Source organism: Leguminivora glycinivorella, chromosome 13, assembly GCF_023078275.1.
Source record: "Leguminivora glycinivorella isolate SPB_JAAS2020 chromosome 13, LegGlyc_1.1, whole genome shotgun sequence".
Taxonomy (NCBI): domain Eukaryota; kingdom Metazoa; phylum Arthropoda; class Insecta; order Lepidoptera; family Tortricidae; genus Leguminivora; species Leguminivora glycinivorella.
In genome coordinates, this window is record NC_062983.1 from 14,727,456 (window position 1) to 14,747,368 (window position 19,913).

At 40.7% G+C, this 19,913-nt stretch overlaps 1 protein-coding gene across 1 annotated transcript in view; it reads right to left on the minus strand.

The window, feature by feature from the left end:
• Positions 1-19,913, minus strand: part of LOC125232774 (Down syndrome cell adhesion molecule-like protein 1 homolog) — a 161,252-nt gene that overhangs the window by 50,613 nt on the left and 90,726 nt on the right. Inside the window, exons 6-15 of the mRNA XM_048138556.1 lie at positions 16,036-16,104; positions 14,929-15,073; positions 7,106-7,240; positions 6,757-6,867; positions 6,385-6,495; positions 6,012-6,122; positions 5,639-5,749; positions 5,214-5,389; positions 3,669-3,759; positions 2,073-2,223 (exon numbers count right to left, since the gene is read on the minus strand). Coding sequence (XP_047994513.1) covers positions 2,073-2,223; positions 3,669-3,759; positions 5,214-5,389; positions 5,639-5,749; positions 6,012-6,122; positions 6,385-6,495; positions 6,757-6,867; positions 7,106-7,240; positions 14,929-15,073; positions 16,036-16,104 — 1,211 coding nt within the window. The remainder of the gene's footprint in view (positions 1-2,072; positions 2,224-3,668; positions 3,760-5,213; positions 5,390-5,638; positions 5,750-6,011; positions 6,123-6,384; positions 6,496-6,756; positions 6,868-7,105; positions 7,241-14,928; positions 15,074-16,035; positions 16,105-19,913) is intronic.

Sequence of the window (19,913 nt, forward strand, 5' to 3'; positions counted from 1 at the left end):
TTTGATATTTTGAAACAGTAGCTTACTAATAGTGATATACTAATTTCGTATAATTAATATAATCCTGTTAGATTTTAACACATTTCAAACTCCGGCTTTTCACGAACGTACTTATTGTAGTTTGTGGCATCGATATTTTGTAGTATCGTGATTATATTATGCTACAGTGATGAAAAGCCGCCAGCATCCTTGGTAACATGGCAACAGTGCCTCTTTGAGCTTTAAAAGCTTCAGTTTAAATTAAATTACGAGGGTTTATTGGTGAAACCCGATAAATCGAGATAATTTGTCCTTGAAATAACAACATTGTGGAAATTGCACATACTTACCTAGTTCGAATTCCAAAAACCAGTTTTTAGATAAACATTATTGTCATGCCAATAAATTTACCTTTCATTTTCCTAGGAACTAATTTGCAGAGTATTATAATAGTTAAATTTGAACAGTTAAATTTTAAGCTTTGCACGGTAGTTTATTCAGAAGCTATATAAATAAAGCAAAACTTTTAAACTATTCTTATTTGAAGTATTTCAAAGCCATAGCGAACAAACGCTACGATGATTTTACTATGCATACATTCACACCAAATCTCATGCATTTTTATTCCGCGTATTTTGTGCTTTGAAATCCTATTGGATAATCTACGTATAGTATTTTATAAATATTTTATAGCAGAGAGAAAGCTAATCCTATAAAAGTATATTTGATCCTACATAGGTCTGGTCTTTATTGTTGTTTGAAAGGAATTATTATTTCTATTTCCGAGAACTTTATTGTACACGTGAACACCTTTATTTCTAGGAAAGCAAAGGTTTTAGAAACCGTACACAACTACTACAAAGTAAACGAAATATCGAGTAAAAGAGAATATTTTTAAGCAAATAATAAGAAGTAGCCTTCCAAATTTTAAGAGAAACAAGAACGAAGGCGTTGTCCTCCATATAAGTAGTCCTGGCCCCGTAGCCGAATGGCATTTCTCCGACGCCAAACGAAAGCGATTTCTGTCTCGATAGAGATAGATATCTACTAGCGCTTCGGTAGCGTTTTGAGCGATGTGCCATTGCCACCCTGGCAGGCAATTATGGTCGCGCGATAAATGAAAAATCTGGCCGTCCCTACCGTACTTAAATAGTGCGATGCATTGACATTATGAAAAAAAAAACCGATGCATTTTAACCATAACTTTACGTTAGACTTTTTTATGACTTTTGGACTTAAAATACGTTACTCTTATAATAATGTAAAAAATCGATAAAATCAAAAGTAAAAATATAGCTGCAGTGTGTAAAATTCATACTCATCATCCTTGGCTTGCTCTAATCCCAATTAAGTACTTGAGGTCGGAGAAGACATCATCTCATCCTTCACTTGCATTCGTTTCATATATTATACTAGTTATCGGACATCATCTCATCCTTCACTTGCATTCGTTTCATATATTAAGTTATATTATCGGACATCATCTCATCCTTCACTTGCATTCGTTTCGTTTATTATAATTATATATTTGACTACCGGTCTGGCGCAGTCGGTAGTGACCCTGCCTGCTGCGCCGCGGTCCCGGGTTCGAATCCCGGTAAGGGCATTTATTTATGTGATGAGCACAGATATTTGTGAGTCATGGATGCTATGTATTATATATTATTTATCGTTGTCTGAGTACCCACAACACAAGCCTTCTTGAGCTTACCGTGGGCCTCAGCCAATCTGTGTAAGGATGTCCTATAATATTTATTATTTATTTTATTTATTTATTTATATATTATACTATCGGACATCATCTCATCCTTCTCCATCCCTTCAACTATTTCCACTTAAAAAATAACGTCAATTCGTCGCTCCGTTTTGCCATGAAAGACGGACAAACAAACAGACACACATACACCAAATGACATTTATAGGTACCTTTTAAAAATTCATACTTTTTTATCAAAATAATATTTGCAGTTAATATTAAGACCCAGGGAGAAAAATGAGAGGCACCTTTGTATGAAAAGACGATTTCGCACAGCCCTTTCATCGTTATTTGAAATTCAGAGCATATACTTAGAGACAATGAATAAAATATATACCTCTCGCCGTGCCAGTTCGCCGCCAGGTGTCAGCACTGAGCAGACCCAACCACCCTGGTCTCGATTCCGGTCTACGTTGCTTATGGTCAGTTGACCGTCCATTTGCTGGTATCTGGGATCGTTGCCGGGTCCTCCGTCCCATTTTACTGAACTATGAAAGATAACATTCTTTATGATTTATAATTTATTATCTTGTTTTTATACAAGCAAATCATTTAGCATTCATGGACCTCGTGTTGAAAATAAACTGTAATATACTTTTTCTACTCCAGCACTTAAATCTGTCAATTAGATTATTGTCAGCGGTATCCAAATTAAGTTCATTTGAGTAACGATGAGAAAGTCTATTTGTCTATAGGTTCATAGGATTACTGCAAGCAGTAATCATATGAATATAGGAGTTCTGTTAATTTTTTTTTAAAAGCACAACTTCCATTTATCAGGTATGTTTTCATTTACAGTAATAAGTAACTTTTAATAAATAATATAATATTTAGGTTCATAATTTAAATCAAGATGAAAAAATAAACTTAAATGCGTTTTACATATTAGATATTGCAAAACAAAGGTAAAAATCATAAGTTTATCCAATAATTTTACATTCGACATTTAAATATTCTTGAACGCAACCACATTTTTCGTAATTGAAAACCGGCTTATTTTCTATTTCTCTTGTCTATGGTATGTTTGACATTTGTAAACTTATCACGAAACTATTTGAACTATTTCGGTGGTGTGTAGTTTGTTTTAATTCGACGTTATTGTGCAAAAACATAAGTAATTATGAGTGATTCTGGTGAAAAATGCACTTCCGAAGAAATCAAGGCTATGGGCGCTCAAAGTGACTGACAATTTGTTACATGAAAAGTCAGATAAAGCGTACCAAAAATGTTATGATTGTTTTGACATGGAAATTGCAAAAAAATGTTTAAACTTTTTCTGAAACGGCGTTGTTGGCATATTTTGAAGAATTGTGCAACAAGTTCTCGCCATCAACATTGTGGACAGAATACTCAATGCTACGACGATCCACACAAATATTCCCATTCATTATATGAAGTAAGTAACTAACCCATTTTATTATTCTCAAATAGGTATGTATGTGGCTGTCGTAGAAAAAGTATAGTATACAATCGTAACATTATGAAGGCTATAAAAGTCTCGTACCTTACTTAGGCCACTCGGCAAGCCTTCGTGGCCTAACCGCGGTACTCAACTTTTATAGCCTTCATAACGTTACCGTTATATAATATACTATAGTGGATATCATCATGCGGACAATCATACGTCAAAAAAGTGGCGTTTTAGTATGAGTATGAGTACAATTTAATATGATTAAATATTTGAAAATCGAACGTAGTTGAGTTATGATTATCGACTTTACCACTCAAGCATGATGCGGATTGATGCGATGCGATACGAGATTGAGTCATGCGATGTCTCTTAACTATACGAGTTTGAGTGACACAACACAACCCTCAATATGCGTCACAGTGTTTTACCTTAAAGCTATATCGACTTGTCGTGAATTAATATTAATGTTACTAAGTTGGGTAACTCACGGTAATATGTGGACATTTATGCGTGTTTACTTACTCAATAGGGAATCCGTAGTACGGACACCAGACTGTTGTGTCTGAACCAGCGACTGCTTTTACAGGACTCATTGATCGAATATATGGAGGTCCTAAAATAAATCGAGAAATTAATAGATACATTAATTGTATTATGTACAACTTATTGGAAAAACATAGGTGATTAGGTACTCGCAATTATACTGTGGAAACCCCACTTTAAGATTTTGTGACACTATGTACAGTCACTTGCAATAATCCTTATGGTATGTTACTCTCCGAAGGACGCAAGAATTTGTGACATGCCCTTATAGTTTTTCAAAGAAAATCATGTTTGATATTTTTTCGACCTTTGTTGTGCAAACGATTATATCTATATCCATAAATAAAACTGTTTTATTGTACATACATATGTACATTCATGAATAACTTTACTGAAACATACAAAGGTATAATAGAAATCGCACTATTGATATCCGATTAAACGAATGGGGACTATAACATTGCGAGCCAGATCTTCCGGCACAACTTCATTTGGGGCATAAGCTTATCGGCACAATTCGGCTAATTTATGCTAAGCCCGCTCTTCCTAATGTGACTAAACGTGTGAAATCTCACTCGAGACGAGCTGCTGGAGTGTCTACCGTAATGTCAGAGAATGTATATCAGTTAAAGCGATTTAATACATTTGTGTGCTTATACTTTTTGTTTATTTTAATTATAATATTGGCTGAACTCTTTCAATTTTACAGAGCATTGGCCTATATATGTATATAAATAAGTATAAGCTGTAACGTTGTAAAATTTTCCTTCAATAAATAAATAAAAAATCCGTTTCCCTGTTCGTGGGCGATATTTTTACTATCAGTTGCAAAAGTGCATGGAGAAATTATGAATGAAATTCATTGATAAATTCGCCATGCACTTGTGCAGCTGATAGTACATAAGATAAGAGCTTTCTACGCTACATAATGTGTCAAACGACATTGACATGCTTACGAGTAAGTACCGAGCATTGACGATGAGAAAGATTTACATAGACATAAAACACAATCGTCTATCATTAATGGGTCTCGTAGGATTAATTACAAAATTCTCAATAAAAGAGAATATTTAATAACAATTACAAATGATTTTCTAATTTCAAATGAATGATAATGATACGATAAAGCTTTTACATCCACTTATACCCTAGTGCTTATTATCACGTAAGTACCCGCAGTTTCTGATTCGACACAAAATCCTTCCTAATGAACTACAACATAATTAGCGCAGTATTTATATAGAAATACAAGGGCTGAGTCCGTGAATAGTTTTGTATTAATATCTATTACATACCCTGATAGAAAATGCATTCTGGTATTGAACCTCCATTTGTTTCTTTTTCTATGTGGTAAACAAAATGAAATCCTTGGTGCGTTTTCATCCGATATCGGATATTTAAGCCGCCATCTTGAATTTTTCCTTTGAAATCCTTCCTACATCCGATAATGACTAAGCAGTCCTTGATTAGCGCAGTATCCAGATAGAAATACGAATAACAAAGTAATCCTCTTATAAAACTCACCATAGACGTTCAGCCTGGCAGCATGAGCGACAGAGCCGTGCGCGTTGCTGGCTCGACACTCGTACCGCCCGCCGTGCTCGACCTTAGCACTGCTTAACGACAGTGTCGACAACACGTAGTTCCCGCCAGGGCCCATCCCCGTCGGCCCGCTGTCTCTTCCCTCTGTTATCACCGCCCTGGACATAAACACTAATCAGATGGAGTCGGACTCGTTCACTAAGGGTTCTGTACATACATTTCTTTTCAGTGCGACAAACGCTTAAACATAGACTTATTATAAGTTTTCTATATTATGCACGCGTCGGGACTATTATCCATTTTTATCTCAATATTCCTAGGTCTAATAGTTTTCGAGATAACGGGAAGTCAGTTAGCTAATAGCGTGAGCGACAGAGCCGTGCGCGTTGCTGGCTCGACACTCGTACCGCCCGCCGTGCTCGACTTTAGCACTGCTCAACGACAGTGTCGACAACACGTAGTTCCCGCCAGGGCCCATCCCCGTCGGCCCGCTGTCTCTTCCCTCTGTTATCACCGCCCTGGACATAAACACTAATCAGAAGGAGTTGGACTCGTTCACTAAGGGTTCTGTACATACATTTCTTTTCAGTGCGACAAACGCTTAAACATAGACTTATTATAAGTTTTTCTATACTATGCATGCGACGGGACTTTTATCCATTTTTATATCAATATTTCTAAGTCTTGTAGTTTTCGAGATAACGGGGAGACAGTTAGCGAGACAGTTAGCTAATAGCATGAGCGACCGAGCCGTGCGCGTTGCTGGCTCGACACTCGTACCGCCCGCCGTGCTCGACCTTAGCACTGCTTAACGACAGTGTCGACAATACGTAGTTCCCGCCAGGGCCCATCCCCGTCGGCCCGCTGTCTCTTCCCTCTGTTATCACCGCCCTGGACATAAACACCAATCAGATGGAGTCGGACTCGTTCACTAAGGGTTCTGTACATACATTTCTTTTCAGTGCGACAAACGCTTAAACATAGACTTATTATAAGTTTTTCTATACTATGCATGCGTCGGGACTATTATCCATTTTTATCTCAATATTTCTAAGTCTAGTAGTTTTCGAGATAACGGGGAGACAGTTAGCGAGACAGTTAGCTAATAGCATGAGCGACAGAGCCGTGCGCGTTGCTTGCTCGACACTCGTACCGCCCGCCGTGCTCGACTTTAGCACTGCTCAACGACAGTGTCGACAACACGTAGTTCCCGCCAGGGCCCATTCCCGTTGGCCCGCTGTCTCTTCCCTCTGTTATCACCGCCCTGGACATAAACACCAATCAGATGGAGTCGGACTCGTTCACTAAGGGTTCTGTACATACATTTCTTTTCAGTGCGACAAACGCTTAAACATAGACTATTATAAGTTTTTCTATACTATGCATGCGTCGGGACTATTATCCATTTTTATCTCAATATTTCTAAGTCTAGTAGTTTTCGAGATAACGGGGAGACAGTTAGCGAGACAGTTAGCTAATAGCATGAGCGACAGAGCCGTGCGCGTTGCTCGCTCGACACTCGTACCGCCCGCCGTGCTCGACTTTAGCACTGCTCAACGACAGTGTCGACAACACGTAGTTCCCGCCAGGGCCCATTCCCGTCGGCCCGCTGTCTCTTCCCTCTGTTATCACCGCCCTGGACATAAACACCAATCAGATGAAGTCGGACTCGTTCACTAAGGGTTCTGTACATACATTTCTTTTCCGTGCGACAAACGCTTAAACATAGACTTATTATAAGTTTTTCTATATCATGCACGCGTCGGGACTATTATCCATTTTTATCTCAATATTCCTAGGTCTAGTAGTTTTCGAGATAACGGGGAGACAGTTAGCGAGACAGTTAGCTAATAGCATGAGCGACAGAGCCGTGCGCGTTGCTCGCTCGACACTCGTACCGCCCGCCGTGCTCGACTTTAGCACTGCTCAACGACAGTGTCGACAAGACGTAGTTCCCGCCAGGGCCCATTCCCGTCGGCCCGCTGTCTCTTCCCTCTGTTATCACCGCCCTGGACATAATATTGGTCAGAGGATGTCGGTCTTACGCTATGAGGGCTCCATATGTCATACAATTTTAACAATGTTGAACTTATAGGTTTTCCTATGATCTACAATATACACATGTATGAACATTATCTGTATTTATTTCACTACTAGCTTTTGTCCGCGGCTTCGCTCGCGTTAAAGACAAAAAGTAGCCTAATGTCACTTTCCATCCCTTCAACTATATCCACTTAAAAAATCACGTCAATTCGTCGCTCCGTTTTGCCGTGAAAGACGGACAAACAGAAAGACACACACACTTTCCCATTTATAATATTACCTAGTGAGGATTTTAGGTCTATTATTGTTTTAGATAAGGCGGAGAAGGAACATTATTCAGCCACAGCAACCCTAATAGTTTTCAAAATGACTTTACGTAATGAAATATAATCTTCGTCACCAATTTAAATATTGTAACTTGGTGTCTTCAGGCTAGTATAATAGTTTTGGAGTTTGGTTGTGACGAACGCTCAGACAGACTCACGTTACGACTGATCCTATAAGCGTACCGTTTTTTCCTATTTAGGTACGGAGCCCTAAAAATAATCGCAAATATACTTCGATCACTCCACTAGCCTATCAGCGGGCCATAACCTTATTTATAGCACATAACGCGTAGTGCTTGCATTGTTTCGTACATCAATACCGAACGATCCGAGTAAGGGCCGATCGCCGGAGGTTATACGCTTCCTACGATCTAATAAAAGTCGTGGCTATACTTAGAAGGGAGCCATTGAGATAAACTGGTTGGAACTATTTTTAAACTGATTGAAGGGATAAGTGATCAGAGACCACCATTTTTAGGGTTCCGTAGTCAACTAGGAACCCTTATAGTTTCGCCATGTCTGTCTGTCCGTCCGTCCGTCCGTCCGTCCGTCCGTCCGTCCGTCCGTCCGTCCGTCCGTCCGTCCGTCCGCGGATAATCTCAGTAACCGTTAGCACTAGAAAGCTGAAATTTGGTACCAATATGTATATAAATCACGCCGACAAAGTGCAAAAATAAAAAATTGAAAAAAATGTTTTATTAGGGTACCCCCCCTACATGTAAAGTGGGGGCTGAATTTTTTTTTCATTCCAACCCTAACGTGTGATATATTGTTGGATAGGTATTTAAAAATGAATAAGGGTTTGCTAAGATCGTTTTTTGATAATATGTATATTTTCGGAAATAATCGCTCCTAAAGGAAAAAAAAGAGCGTCCCCCCCCCTCTAACTTTTGAACCATATGTTTAAAAAATATGAAAAAAATCACAAAAGTAGAACTTTATAAAGACTTTCTAGGAAAATTGTTTTGAACTTGATAGGTTCAGTAGTTTTTGAGAAAAATACGGAAAACTACGGAACCCTACACTGAGCGTGGCTCGACACGCTCTTGGCCGGTTTTCAACATAATTTTACGTTCTAGTGTGTTTTTCGTTCGTTGTCTGAGTCCCTGCAATACAAGCCATTTTGAGCTTACCGTGGGACTCAATCAATCTGTGTAAGACTGTCCTATAATATTTATTTATTTTAATTATGAATTTCAATTTTGTTTAAGGTATAGTAAACATTCGCAACAACAAAGCTGTGGTTAAGACTCTTCTATCACAGATTTATAACCATTTATCTCAGGCAGTTGTGAAGAAAGAGTGCAATCATTTAAGTAGAAGTTTGAGTTTTTGGCCTAAGATAACTTATTTAGGTACCTACTTTCACTATTAGTCTTATTAGATTTTAATTCACATAAAGTGCCGAAATTTTGAAACGTAATAAATACAAAAGTCTTGGCAAAGAATACCTTTTTGTACCCTTTGGTGTAGAAACTCTAGGTCCATGGGGCCCCAGCGCGAACAAGTTGTTCACAGAAATCGCGAAGCGTCTGGTTGAGGTAACTGGTGACCGAAGATGCCATTCGGCGCACCCTGGTTGGCGACTTCCTCGCACAACGTATCAGCATTGCGATACAGCGAGGAAATGTCGGCAGTATCCTTGGTACAATGCCTCAAGGGCCTATTTTAGACATTAGCTAGCTTTTAAGTTTAGTCTTAGTTTCTTATATAATTCACATTATCTGCAGCTAAGTTCCAACTAGTGCGTAATTGTCATAACAACTTCTTATCAACTTAATTTACCTAATGCGCCTCTCATAAATTTAGTCCAGCTATGTGGAACTGTAATATCTGATTTTCACAACTTAAAAACATTAGTTACACCGACTGATTGAAATAGGCTGCAAGTCAAGAATGAAAACAAGGCGACGGGTCACGCATGTGTCTACCACCAATCATTTTGAACACCACCTGAGCCAGGGGCGGCTCACTCCGCGATCCTATCGCCGCGCTACAAGTACATGCCGGCTGCCGCGAGTTCGCGGCCCATTCAGTGGCGACGACCTTCGCGCGGCGCAATAGAATTCAATGTCGTCTGCACGCGTGCGGTCCGTTTGTTAATGTAGGTAAGAATTTAGAATGGCGGCGTTTTGTGAACATCAAAGGAGTGAGCCTTCTGTACTTGTACTATTATATATTCTGTGCCTGAGCTCTCAACTGTACTGTACTATACTGGGTTCCTGGTTCGCATCCCAGTCATTCTCCTCCTTGCGTTTTTCCGGCATTTTCCACGGCTCATGGGAGCCTGGACATCCAGTAAGGGCATTTATTTGTATGATAAGCACAGATATTTGTTCCTGAGTCATGAATGTTTGTAAGTATATAAGTACTAGCTTTTGCCCTCGGCTTCGCTCGCGTTAGAAAGAGACAAAAAATAGCCTATGTCACTCTCTATCCCTTCAAATATCTCCAGTTAAAAAATCACGTCAATTCGTCGCTCCGTTTTGGCTTGAAAGACAGACAAACAAACAGACACACATATTTTCCCATTTATAATAATAGTATGGAATAATATCGTTGTTTGAGTACTTACAACACAAGCCTTCTTGAGCTTACCGTGGGACTCAGTCAATCTGTGTAAGATAAGAATATCCTATAATATTTATTTATTTATACACCAGCGTTTGACTAGTCTACAATTTAAATTAAATTCATCAAGTACGTACTGTGTGTGTGGTACACTAAACCTCATTGCAACGGTATTGGATGCGAGTCAAACGTCCATGTGAATCGCGAAAGCGGCTCGGTTACCGCTAAACATAGCCACCACTGATTGTTCGATAAATGTGTACAGTGACCTGCAAAATTGCATGAAGGAATTATGAATGAAATCATTGATAAATTCGCCATATACTTTTGCAGCTTACTTACTTCAGACATCACAGCTAGCTCGATGTTCAATCACCGGCAATAACAACATAAAAAAAATGAGGCTGCATACATTTTTGACACGCTCTGATAGCTCTAGAAATGCGTTAATGAAAAGCGCCATTAGTACCTAGTTGATAAGATATTATTATGTATTAATAATAATAATAATAATTGGATGACGCCACACTTGATCGGCTTCGCCAGGAGGCTCTCGCTGCTCGCGCGGACCCCGCCTCGGGGCGGGATTTGCCCGCCATGTCGCCGGACCCGGTGCCCGAACCCGACCTGGCACCGGAGGCGCCGCGGGTTGATTCCGGTAACGACGGCGGGGACTTCGCGAGTCAGAGCGTGAGTGAGCCTGCTAATGAGCAACTGAGGAGGTCTTTGGAAGAGGCGATTACGCAGTATCGCTCCACAAACAATCCTAGGCCACGATTACCACGTCTGCCTATGAATAGACGCAATCTAGCGTTAATGGGAGCCTTAAACGCTTTACTAGAGCCATTTATACGGACTAGTAAAGATCTAGATGATACACACTTGATCATGTACTGCGGAGCCATCGCGGCGTGCCGTGTTGCTCGAGTCAAGTTTCCGGACGCTGACCGTGCAACTAGGACCGTCGGAGGTGTCCCTGCATGGCAAGTACGGATCGAGCGTCGTATCAACTCGTTTAGGACTCTCATTGCAAAGCTGATCTGCTTCAGAGGGGGTAATAATCGCCCCCGAGTAATGCGCTTTGTGAACCAGGCGTTCGCGGGGACGGACATCAGGCCAGGCCCCGCGACTATTTGGCCAATGTCACAGAGCGCATCGACTTCCTGAAGCAGAAAGTCTATGCATGGGCAAGCCGTATTCGCCGCTACAGAAAGCGTGTGGACCGATTCCAGCAGAATCGTCTTTTTCAAAGCGACCAAAGGAAAGTATACCGAAAGTGGGAGGAAACCGACCCTCGTGTGTCTGACGTGCGGCAGCCGGATGCTACTGCCATGTCTAATTTCTGGCGTAGCATCTGGTCGGTGCCCGTCGAACACACGGAGGGTGAGTGGATGACCGTTGTCGAACGCGAGTGCGAGAACATCGAACCTATGGGGGCTATCACCATCAGCCCCGACGACGTAAGTTGTGCTACCCGTACGGCCCAGAACTGGAAAAGTCCTGGACCGGACGGATTGCACAACTTCTGGCTAAAATGGTTTCGATGCTCGCACTCGCGTTTGGCAACGCAATTTCAACAAGCCCTCGATCTTGGTCCTCTCCCACCTTCCCTAACAACTGGTGTTACTTTCCTGCTCTATAAGTCCGGTAGTACCACGGAAGCAAAAAACTACAGACCCATTACGTGCTTGCCTACACTTTACAAGCTCCTTACATCCATTTTGAGAGCAAAAATTAACGCGCATATTGTCGCTAACAACATTCTGGCTCCCGCTCAAAATGGATGTAGGGTTGGGTCCCGTGGTACTAAAGAGCTCCTCCTCATAGACATGACCATCTGCCAACAAGTTCGGCGGAACAAGGGGGCCATCTCGGCCGCTTGGATTGACTATAAGAAGGCCTATGATTCGGTGCCTCATTCATGACTGAGAAGGGTATTGGAGCTGTATAAACTTGATGCAGCTTTAATATCCTTCCTGGCTGCATGTATGGGGCAGTGGACCACAGTCCTTCGTCAACCAGGAGGCAGGGATGACCCCCCTGGCCCGCAGGACTTCATAAGGATTAAGCGAGGAATATTCCAGGGTGACAGTTTGAGTCCATTATGGTTCTGCCTAGCTCTGAATCCCCTCAGCACGCTGCTGAAGGATTCTGGGCTAGGTTGCCGGCTTCGGAGAGAGGGTGAAGTCATCTCTCACCTTCTGTACATGGACGATCTCAAACTATTTGCACCGAACACCCAAGACCTGATGGTGCTATTGAAAACCACAGAAGTTTTCAGTACCGCCATCAGAATGGAGTTTGGTGTCGATAAGTGTGCGGTCATGCATGTACAGCGGGGGGGAGGTTGTAAATTCAGAAAATTTACAACTTTCTGAGACGATGTCGTTCAGATCTATCTCTGAATCAGAAACCTATAAGTACCTTGGTATGTCAGGTTTTGCCTGTGCAATTGCGGACGAAGTTATGATGACGAACAACTACCGGAAATATATCCTGAAGGACGGTACGGTCGACATTTGTCGGGCATGCCGCCGTCCCGGAGAGTCACTCAGGCATATCATTTCCGGTTGTTCTCATCTAGCTAACGGCGAGTACTTGCACAGACATAATCTCGTAGCCAGGATCATTCACCAGCAACTTGCTCTTCAATACGGCCCTGTGGACCGCGAAGTACCGTACTACAAGTACTTACCTGCGCCAGTTCTCGAAAATGGTCGTGCCACGCTCTATTGGGATCGATCTATTATCACTGACAGGACTATTGTAGCCAATAAGCCTGACATTGTGATAATAGATCGACTGCAACGCCGGGCAGTGCTCGTTGACATCACCATCCCCCATGATGAGAATCTCGTGAAAGCCGAGAAGGACAAGTCCAGTAAGTACCTAGACTTGGCTCACGAGATAACCGCCATGTGGGATGTTGAATCAACGATCATTGTTCCGATAGTCGTTTCAGCGAACGGTCTCATAGCGAAGAGTCTCGACCAACATCTTAAGAGACTCTCGCTAGGTGGCTGGATCAAGGGCCAGATGCAGAAGGCGGTGATCTTGGACACAGCGCGGATAGTTCGACGGTTCCTCTCTCTGCAGCCCTAACCACCGGCAGCTTGGGCCCTGCCCCGCTGCTGGCGGCACCCTAGGTTAGGTTTTTTATAATGTGTTTATATGTGTTTTATATTGTTTTGTATGTGTTTTTGTATTTTACTTTTATATTCATATTATAAACAGCCTAGCCTAAGAAAGAAAATACGAGTAAATAAAGAGAATAATAATAATAAAATACTTTATTGCACACTACAGAAGAAAAAGAAACATAATTCAGAACAGATACAACGTGGTAGGTAACAACAGGCGGTCTTATCGCTAAAACAGCGGTCTCTTACAGACAACCTTCAGATAGTCGAGTGGCGATCGGAATAAAATTTACGGGTGGTGCAAAAAAGAATAACAGAAGGCTAGTACCTAAATGTACAATATAATAAAATACATATACTACAAATATAAAAACTATGATAGACTACATATACTAATAAATACAACAATATATGAGATATAACTATGGAGACCATTTCAACGATATGAAATTTCTTGGAAAACAGAAAGTTTATGAAGTAGACAAATAATGATTCTTCAACATTTTTTTAAAAATGGGTAATGAAGTTGCACGTCTAATATTAATGGGCAGATTATTCCACAGTCGAACCGCACGAAAACTGAAAGAGTTTTGAAGTGGAAGGAGGTGGGACAAGCAGCAGATTTTGCGCACATCTAAGGGAAGAAAGAAACTTAAATCGGGATTTGAGATAACAAGGAGTATTAGGGTGAAACAAGGTGGCATACAAGAGAGAAAGAATATGAGTCTTGCGTCAGAGACGAATAGGTAACCACTTGAGCTGTGCTCGAAAACTAGAAATGTGGTCAAATTTTCGCAACCCAAATATAAATCGAATGTATTAACACTAGACTAAGACTTTTAATATAATTTAAGGTACTAACTTTGAAAATGAGTGCTTCATTTCGCCGTTAAACGTAAGTTTGGCGAAAAAACTAGAAACTGTAGAACTCTAATCTTTGTTTTCAATCAATAAAAAAAAAGAATGTGTGCGATGTTACTGCTGGCAACTGTACAATGTACCCGTATGTATAAACCAACTCTGGTCGAAAGTCCTAGTAGTAGCAGGGGCGGCTCACTTCGCGATTCTATCGCCGCGCTACAAGTACATGCTGGGGGCCGCGAGTTTGCGACTTAGTCAGGGTTGGCGCGTTCTCACGGAACGCACGTTCACACTTTCTATTGTTTGCTTTAAGTCGCGAGTTTTTTTTAAGGTTCATATGTGCTGTCCGCGTGTGGAACGGCTAATAATGCTTAGTTAAATAGACATCATGGTCATCATGGATAAAATAGGACAATCTTACACAGATCTACTAATGATTAAGTCCCACGGAAAAGTTCAATAAGGCTTGTGATTGCTTGGTACCCAAACAAAAATATATAAATACTGTATATACTATACCTAGAAAGTACCTAAGACATTAATATAATAGTAGTTATAACATTTTATCTGAGTAATTCGTTTTAATCCATAGGCAACCCTATCGTCCGACGCTGCGCACGTGCTACTCGTTCATTGTTAGAATCTTGTAGGCATTTAAAAAGGCGGCATTTCGTGAACATCAAAGCAGTGGGCCTTCTGTACTTGTACCTACTATTATATATTTTGTGGTAGTAGTAAAGTACTAGCTATACAAACCCATGGTGCGGCGGTATTGGTTGTGCGTCCAGCGTCCATTTGAATCGAGGAGGCGGCTCGCCCACCGCGGAGCATTTTAACGCCACCTGCGCTCCCGGTTGCACTGCCTGCTCGATGAATGTATACACCAACTCTGGTCGAGAATCTGCACAAACACATTGAAAAGAGAATACTGTAAGAGAAGTAGGTGTTGGTGGAAATACATATGGTGAGTAATAGGGACGGCCTGATGTTTTATCATTTATCACGCGATCATTATTGCCTGCCTGGCTACATTGAAAGTAGTTACGACAGGATGGTCAACACTTAGGTACCGTCACCAGCAAAGACATGTTACACGACAAAGGTCGCAAAAATATTTGGCACGATCTTATTGACCGGTAAAGCTGTCACTCGTAAGAGCGTGTCACATATTTTTGCGGCCTTCGAAGAGTACTATGTTATTTCTGATAACTGTGCGTAGTAGTCTTCCGATTTCGTGACGTTAATGTCATCTCTTTGAGACAGAAAAAAATCACCTGACGCGATTGTGACCTCTCGATTTTCGCAAACGTGTCGTAATGCAACGTCTGCGATTCCGAAACACTTTACAAACACACATCAAACAACTACACAAGTATTAAAACTTTATCTATGTAATAAATCCTTTTTCCCCACACTAGCTCGGAAACACGTGTTTTGTCCTTTAATACCAGCGGGTAAAAACGCATTTTATCCACTAGTGGGTAAAGTAATTTGACCTTGAATAAAGTCAAATTAACTGCTTTAAAATTGATAAAAGTAGGTGAATCTAGTAATAAAGACGATTTACCACCTGTAGAACTACTGGAAGCAGTGATAAACGCATTTTTTGCGTTGTAGTTTCCTCGCTATAGTGAGGGGAAAAGTTTTGTGTTACACTCGGGTGCAAATGTATTTTACTTCTCGTGTGTTAAAAAACTCGCAAGTTCAGGATTCTATTCTCGAACCACTCGCTTCGCTCGTGGTTCAACTATAGAATCCTTTCACTTGCTCGTTTTTCAATTCCACACTCAGCGTTAAAATACAACTTTGCCCCCTTGTATAACAAATAACTATTTTATTATCACTAGTTACACCCCCACTCACCCGGCGAGCGTTTTATTCTTTTCCTCTTCAACGGGCGCCACGCCCGTTCCGTTAATGAGCACCATGTTACTGAAAATATAAACATCCGTATGTAAACATGATTATTAACACGCATTACACTTTTACGGCCGCCTCATCGTCAATAAAATTACCCGCAATGTTACATACGTCACATAAAATAAGGGCTGCTGAAAAATTCACTCAGCTTTCCGTTTTACTATCCGCATCCGTTCAGAATTTATAACCTCGTAAATCGTAAAACCGGCAAAAAATTTACAGCTATGTAGATCCTAAATTGCCGAGATAAACCGATGCCCCGATAGCTTTGGCTTATCTTTGCCATAAACAACGCCTATAACTTATTTATTTAAATCGTTTGTTTAACGATTTTATTGTAACTGTTTGTGATAGCTACAAAATAAACACACATATAGCAGTAATCTGTTTTTAAAATAAATTGCAGAGATCGCTAAATCAACAGCGGGGCACATATCAAGAGCCAGACCGGCTGGACAGAACTATCCTTCAAAGCGATGATAAAATAGCTTGTACACAAAACGAACATTGTGACGAGCGAAAAAACCAACTACCCCCCTACATCCCACCGCCCGCCCCCACAAAGATGGATGCCAACGCGAGAAATATCCGGGGAACTATTCCAATTTGGAAAGTTTCCTTTTGGTAAAGCAACCGCACTTGGTTGCCCCCAAATATACTCGAAAAATTGAACCGGGAATCCCTTGAGGTCATATTTTAGGGGTTTAGATTAAACATTCGAACTAACATTTTGACGATTATTTGATCCCTATAAAGCTCTCTAAAATTCTGGGAGCGGTCAGCTGGCATAGTTATTAGGTCAGAGAGATCACGTTAGCAGGGCGCCTACTAGTCAAACACAAATCACACGAGCCGGTTTTGTGTTTGTACTCATCTGCCATCTGGTCCCTGCGCCTCTCGTGTGATAGATTAGACGCGGTGGCATGTTAGCAATCAAGCGACATTTACACGTGTTAAGGACACAGCGGACGTGTATATGCTTGAATGGGCAACATTTTTCCTTTCAGAAATGGTAGACGTTTTCACGGTTCGCTTGCGAAAGGTTTCTTGCGTCTTGTACGACTTCAGGTATATGCTCTAGATTTTTATATTATATTTGTGAATAAGAATTCTTGGAAAACAGGTAGGTAGTAAATAGTTTATGTCATAAGAAAAATAAAGAAACTGAAGTTGAAAATATTATAGAGCCAGCGATTATCTACGCTTGTAGCACGAAGCGAGCTAAAAAGTTTGTGGCAAGAATGTTGTATTGACATACCAAAAGCTAGCTTAAACATCAGATTAATTAATCTATCTAATATTATAAACTGAAATAGATACCCTACACTAAAGAAAAAGCGAACAAGCCCACTGGAGGCGAAGCCGGGAATCGAACCCGGGTCTCCAGCTAACGCGGCTGACGTGATAAACCGCTACACCACCTCGACCGCCGAGGTACCCGTCGAAATTTCTCTAGTGTATGTCTGAAGGCTAGCCCTTGAAAAGGCCGCCTTTGAAAAAAACAAATAAAAAAATATTTAATAAAATAATTTGATTTGTTCCCTACTTCTATCTAATATTCCCAAATTCGTCGACCATTACAAATGGCGTATAAACTTAAAGGCTTATTCAGATGATAGAAATGGAACCAGTCTAATAGGTACCTACTACATATAATCATTAATCAAATATTTAAACCTCAAGTGTTCCGTGTAAAGTCACTGATTTCTATGAGTCTAACACACTGAATCTCTAGTCCTATCATTAAATAAAATTCGCGGTCTCTGTCGCAATTATGAATTCGTATGTAAGTGTGACAGGGAGGCAAAGCGTCGAACGTTCGCAGTAGGCCCTTATATACCTACCTACAGGTACTACAGGTAGACACCACACGTGAATGCTATATACTACGTGGTCCAATTAAATCCAGGTCGTTTCAATTTCGGTAATTGGTTTCCTATGAATTTGATTTGATCTGACGTTAACGAAATACATTCCCGAAATTGAACGTTAATTTCGATTCGATTATTAATTTCACTTTTCTGTGTTGTCAGTATTGAATGAGTTTGGACTTTTATAGATTAATAACATGTATTTGTAATTTTTTTATGTACCAATCTCAATCCTAGGCCACTGTGGAACCCTTTCACAGTAAAAGACAAACTGACTTCTATAGCAAATAAATCACGGTGCCAATACGACAGAATTCTAGAGTGGCCTAGGATTCTAATTGGTTAACTGTACATAGCCTGGTCAGTCATGCACGCTTGGTAGCGTACCTTAGTGATTCAACTCTCTCTTTCGTAGATATTAGTGCAAGTCGTCTGTCTTACTTTCTTATTCAAGGATTTCCTCTTGGTCTTAGAATACTAAGGGCCACTTGCACCAACGAAAATGGAGGGTTAACCCACCATTTTATATGGAATTTGACAGATGACACCACTAACCCCGAGTTAAGTGGTTGGTGCAAGTGGGCCTAAGAGTACATATAGTCAGAATAATATGAAATGATCACTCTCCACAGGTGACACCCGCGGTTTACCCGCTTATTTGTGAAGAATAAACTAATAAGCAAGCGCCACCACGCACCAATTTCCTCTGAGCCGACTACCCGGCAGTCCTTATTTTTCTTTCTGAGTGAGTACGGAATTTATGAGAGACCCCAAAGCAATAAAATACCTGGGTACCTAGCCAACGTTATAATCGCAGCGTATCGTCGCTAGCTCTGCCTATCGCTCTTCTGGGGGCGTAGCCGAATGGCATTTACTGCAACATTATACTGAATCGCGGCCCTTTTTAATATCAACCTGATTGTTCCAGTTATTTTAATTTTAACATTGTAATGTGAAATTGAATAAAGCCTTTATATGTCTATATCTATGCATTTCTGCGACGCGAAACGCATCTGAAACGCCGCAGAAACGTAGTCTGACTCTGTCGCACCAATACGCAAGAGCGATAGAGATAGATATGAATAATAAATAAATATTATAGGACATTCTTACACAGATTCACTGAGGTCCACGGTAAGCTCAAGAAGTCTTGTGTTGTGGGTAGATACTCAGACAACGATATATACAATATATAAATACTTATATACATAGAAAACATCCATGACTCAGGAACAAATATCTGCGCTCATCACACAAATAAATGCCCTTACCGGGATTCAAACCCGGGACCGCGGCGTAGCAGGCACGGTCACCACCGACTGCGCCAGACCGGTCGTCAATTGATGACGATATGTAGCTACGAAAGAGATAATTATTATCGTGAGCGTTTCGTGAACGTTTGTGCATTCGGCTTACGCACACTGTAGTGGCATGACAGAGGCAGACTACGTTCCGATCGCCCCGTAGCGTCAGCGATTATCACTTTGGCTAGGCTTGTGAGAAAATGAAGGGGCAAATCGCAATATATTTGTTTCTTGGTGGCTTACGAGAAAATGTCTTTAGTATACCGCCTAGGAGATATATAGTGCTTTATGCAATTCATTACGTGCCCTGGCTACTATTCGTTTTGTACGACAGAGGATGTAGATACATTTGAATTTAGAAAGCTTGGTTTACGTTTTACGTTTCATATAGTAACAATTTTGCGGTAAGATATACAAATACAAATAATTACAAATAATTTATTATGAGTAACATAAGTGTACATCAGTGGTTACAAAGTAGTGGTTATGTAAATATGTATGTAGCAAAGACATGTAAGTCCGCATAGACAGATAAAATTTAAGAAATCAACGTACCTAAAATCATACAGAAAAAGGTACAGTGGCCTAGATGGCGATACACCTTTAGGGGACAGTCGGCTAGATGGCGCTAATAGAATATTTGACA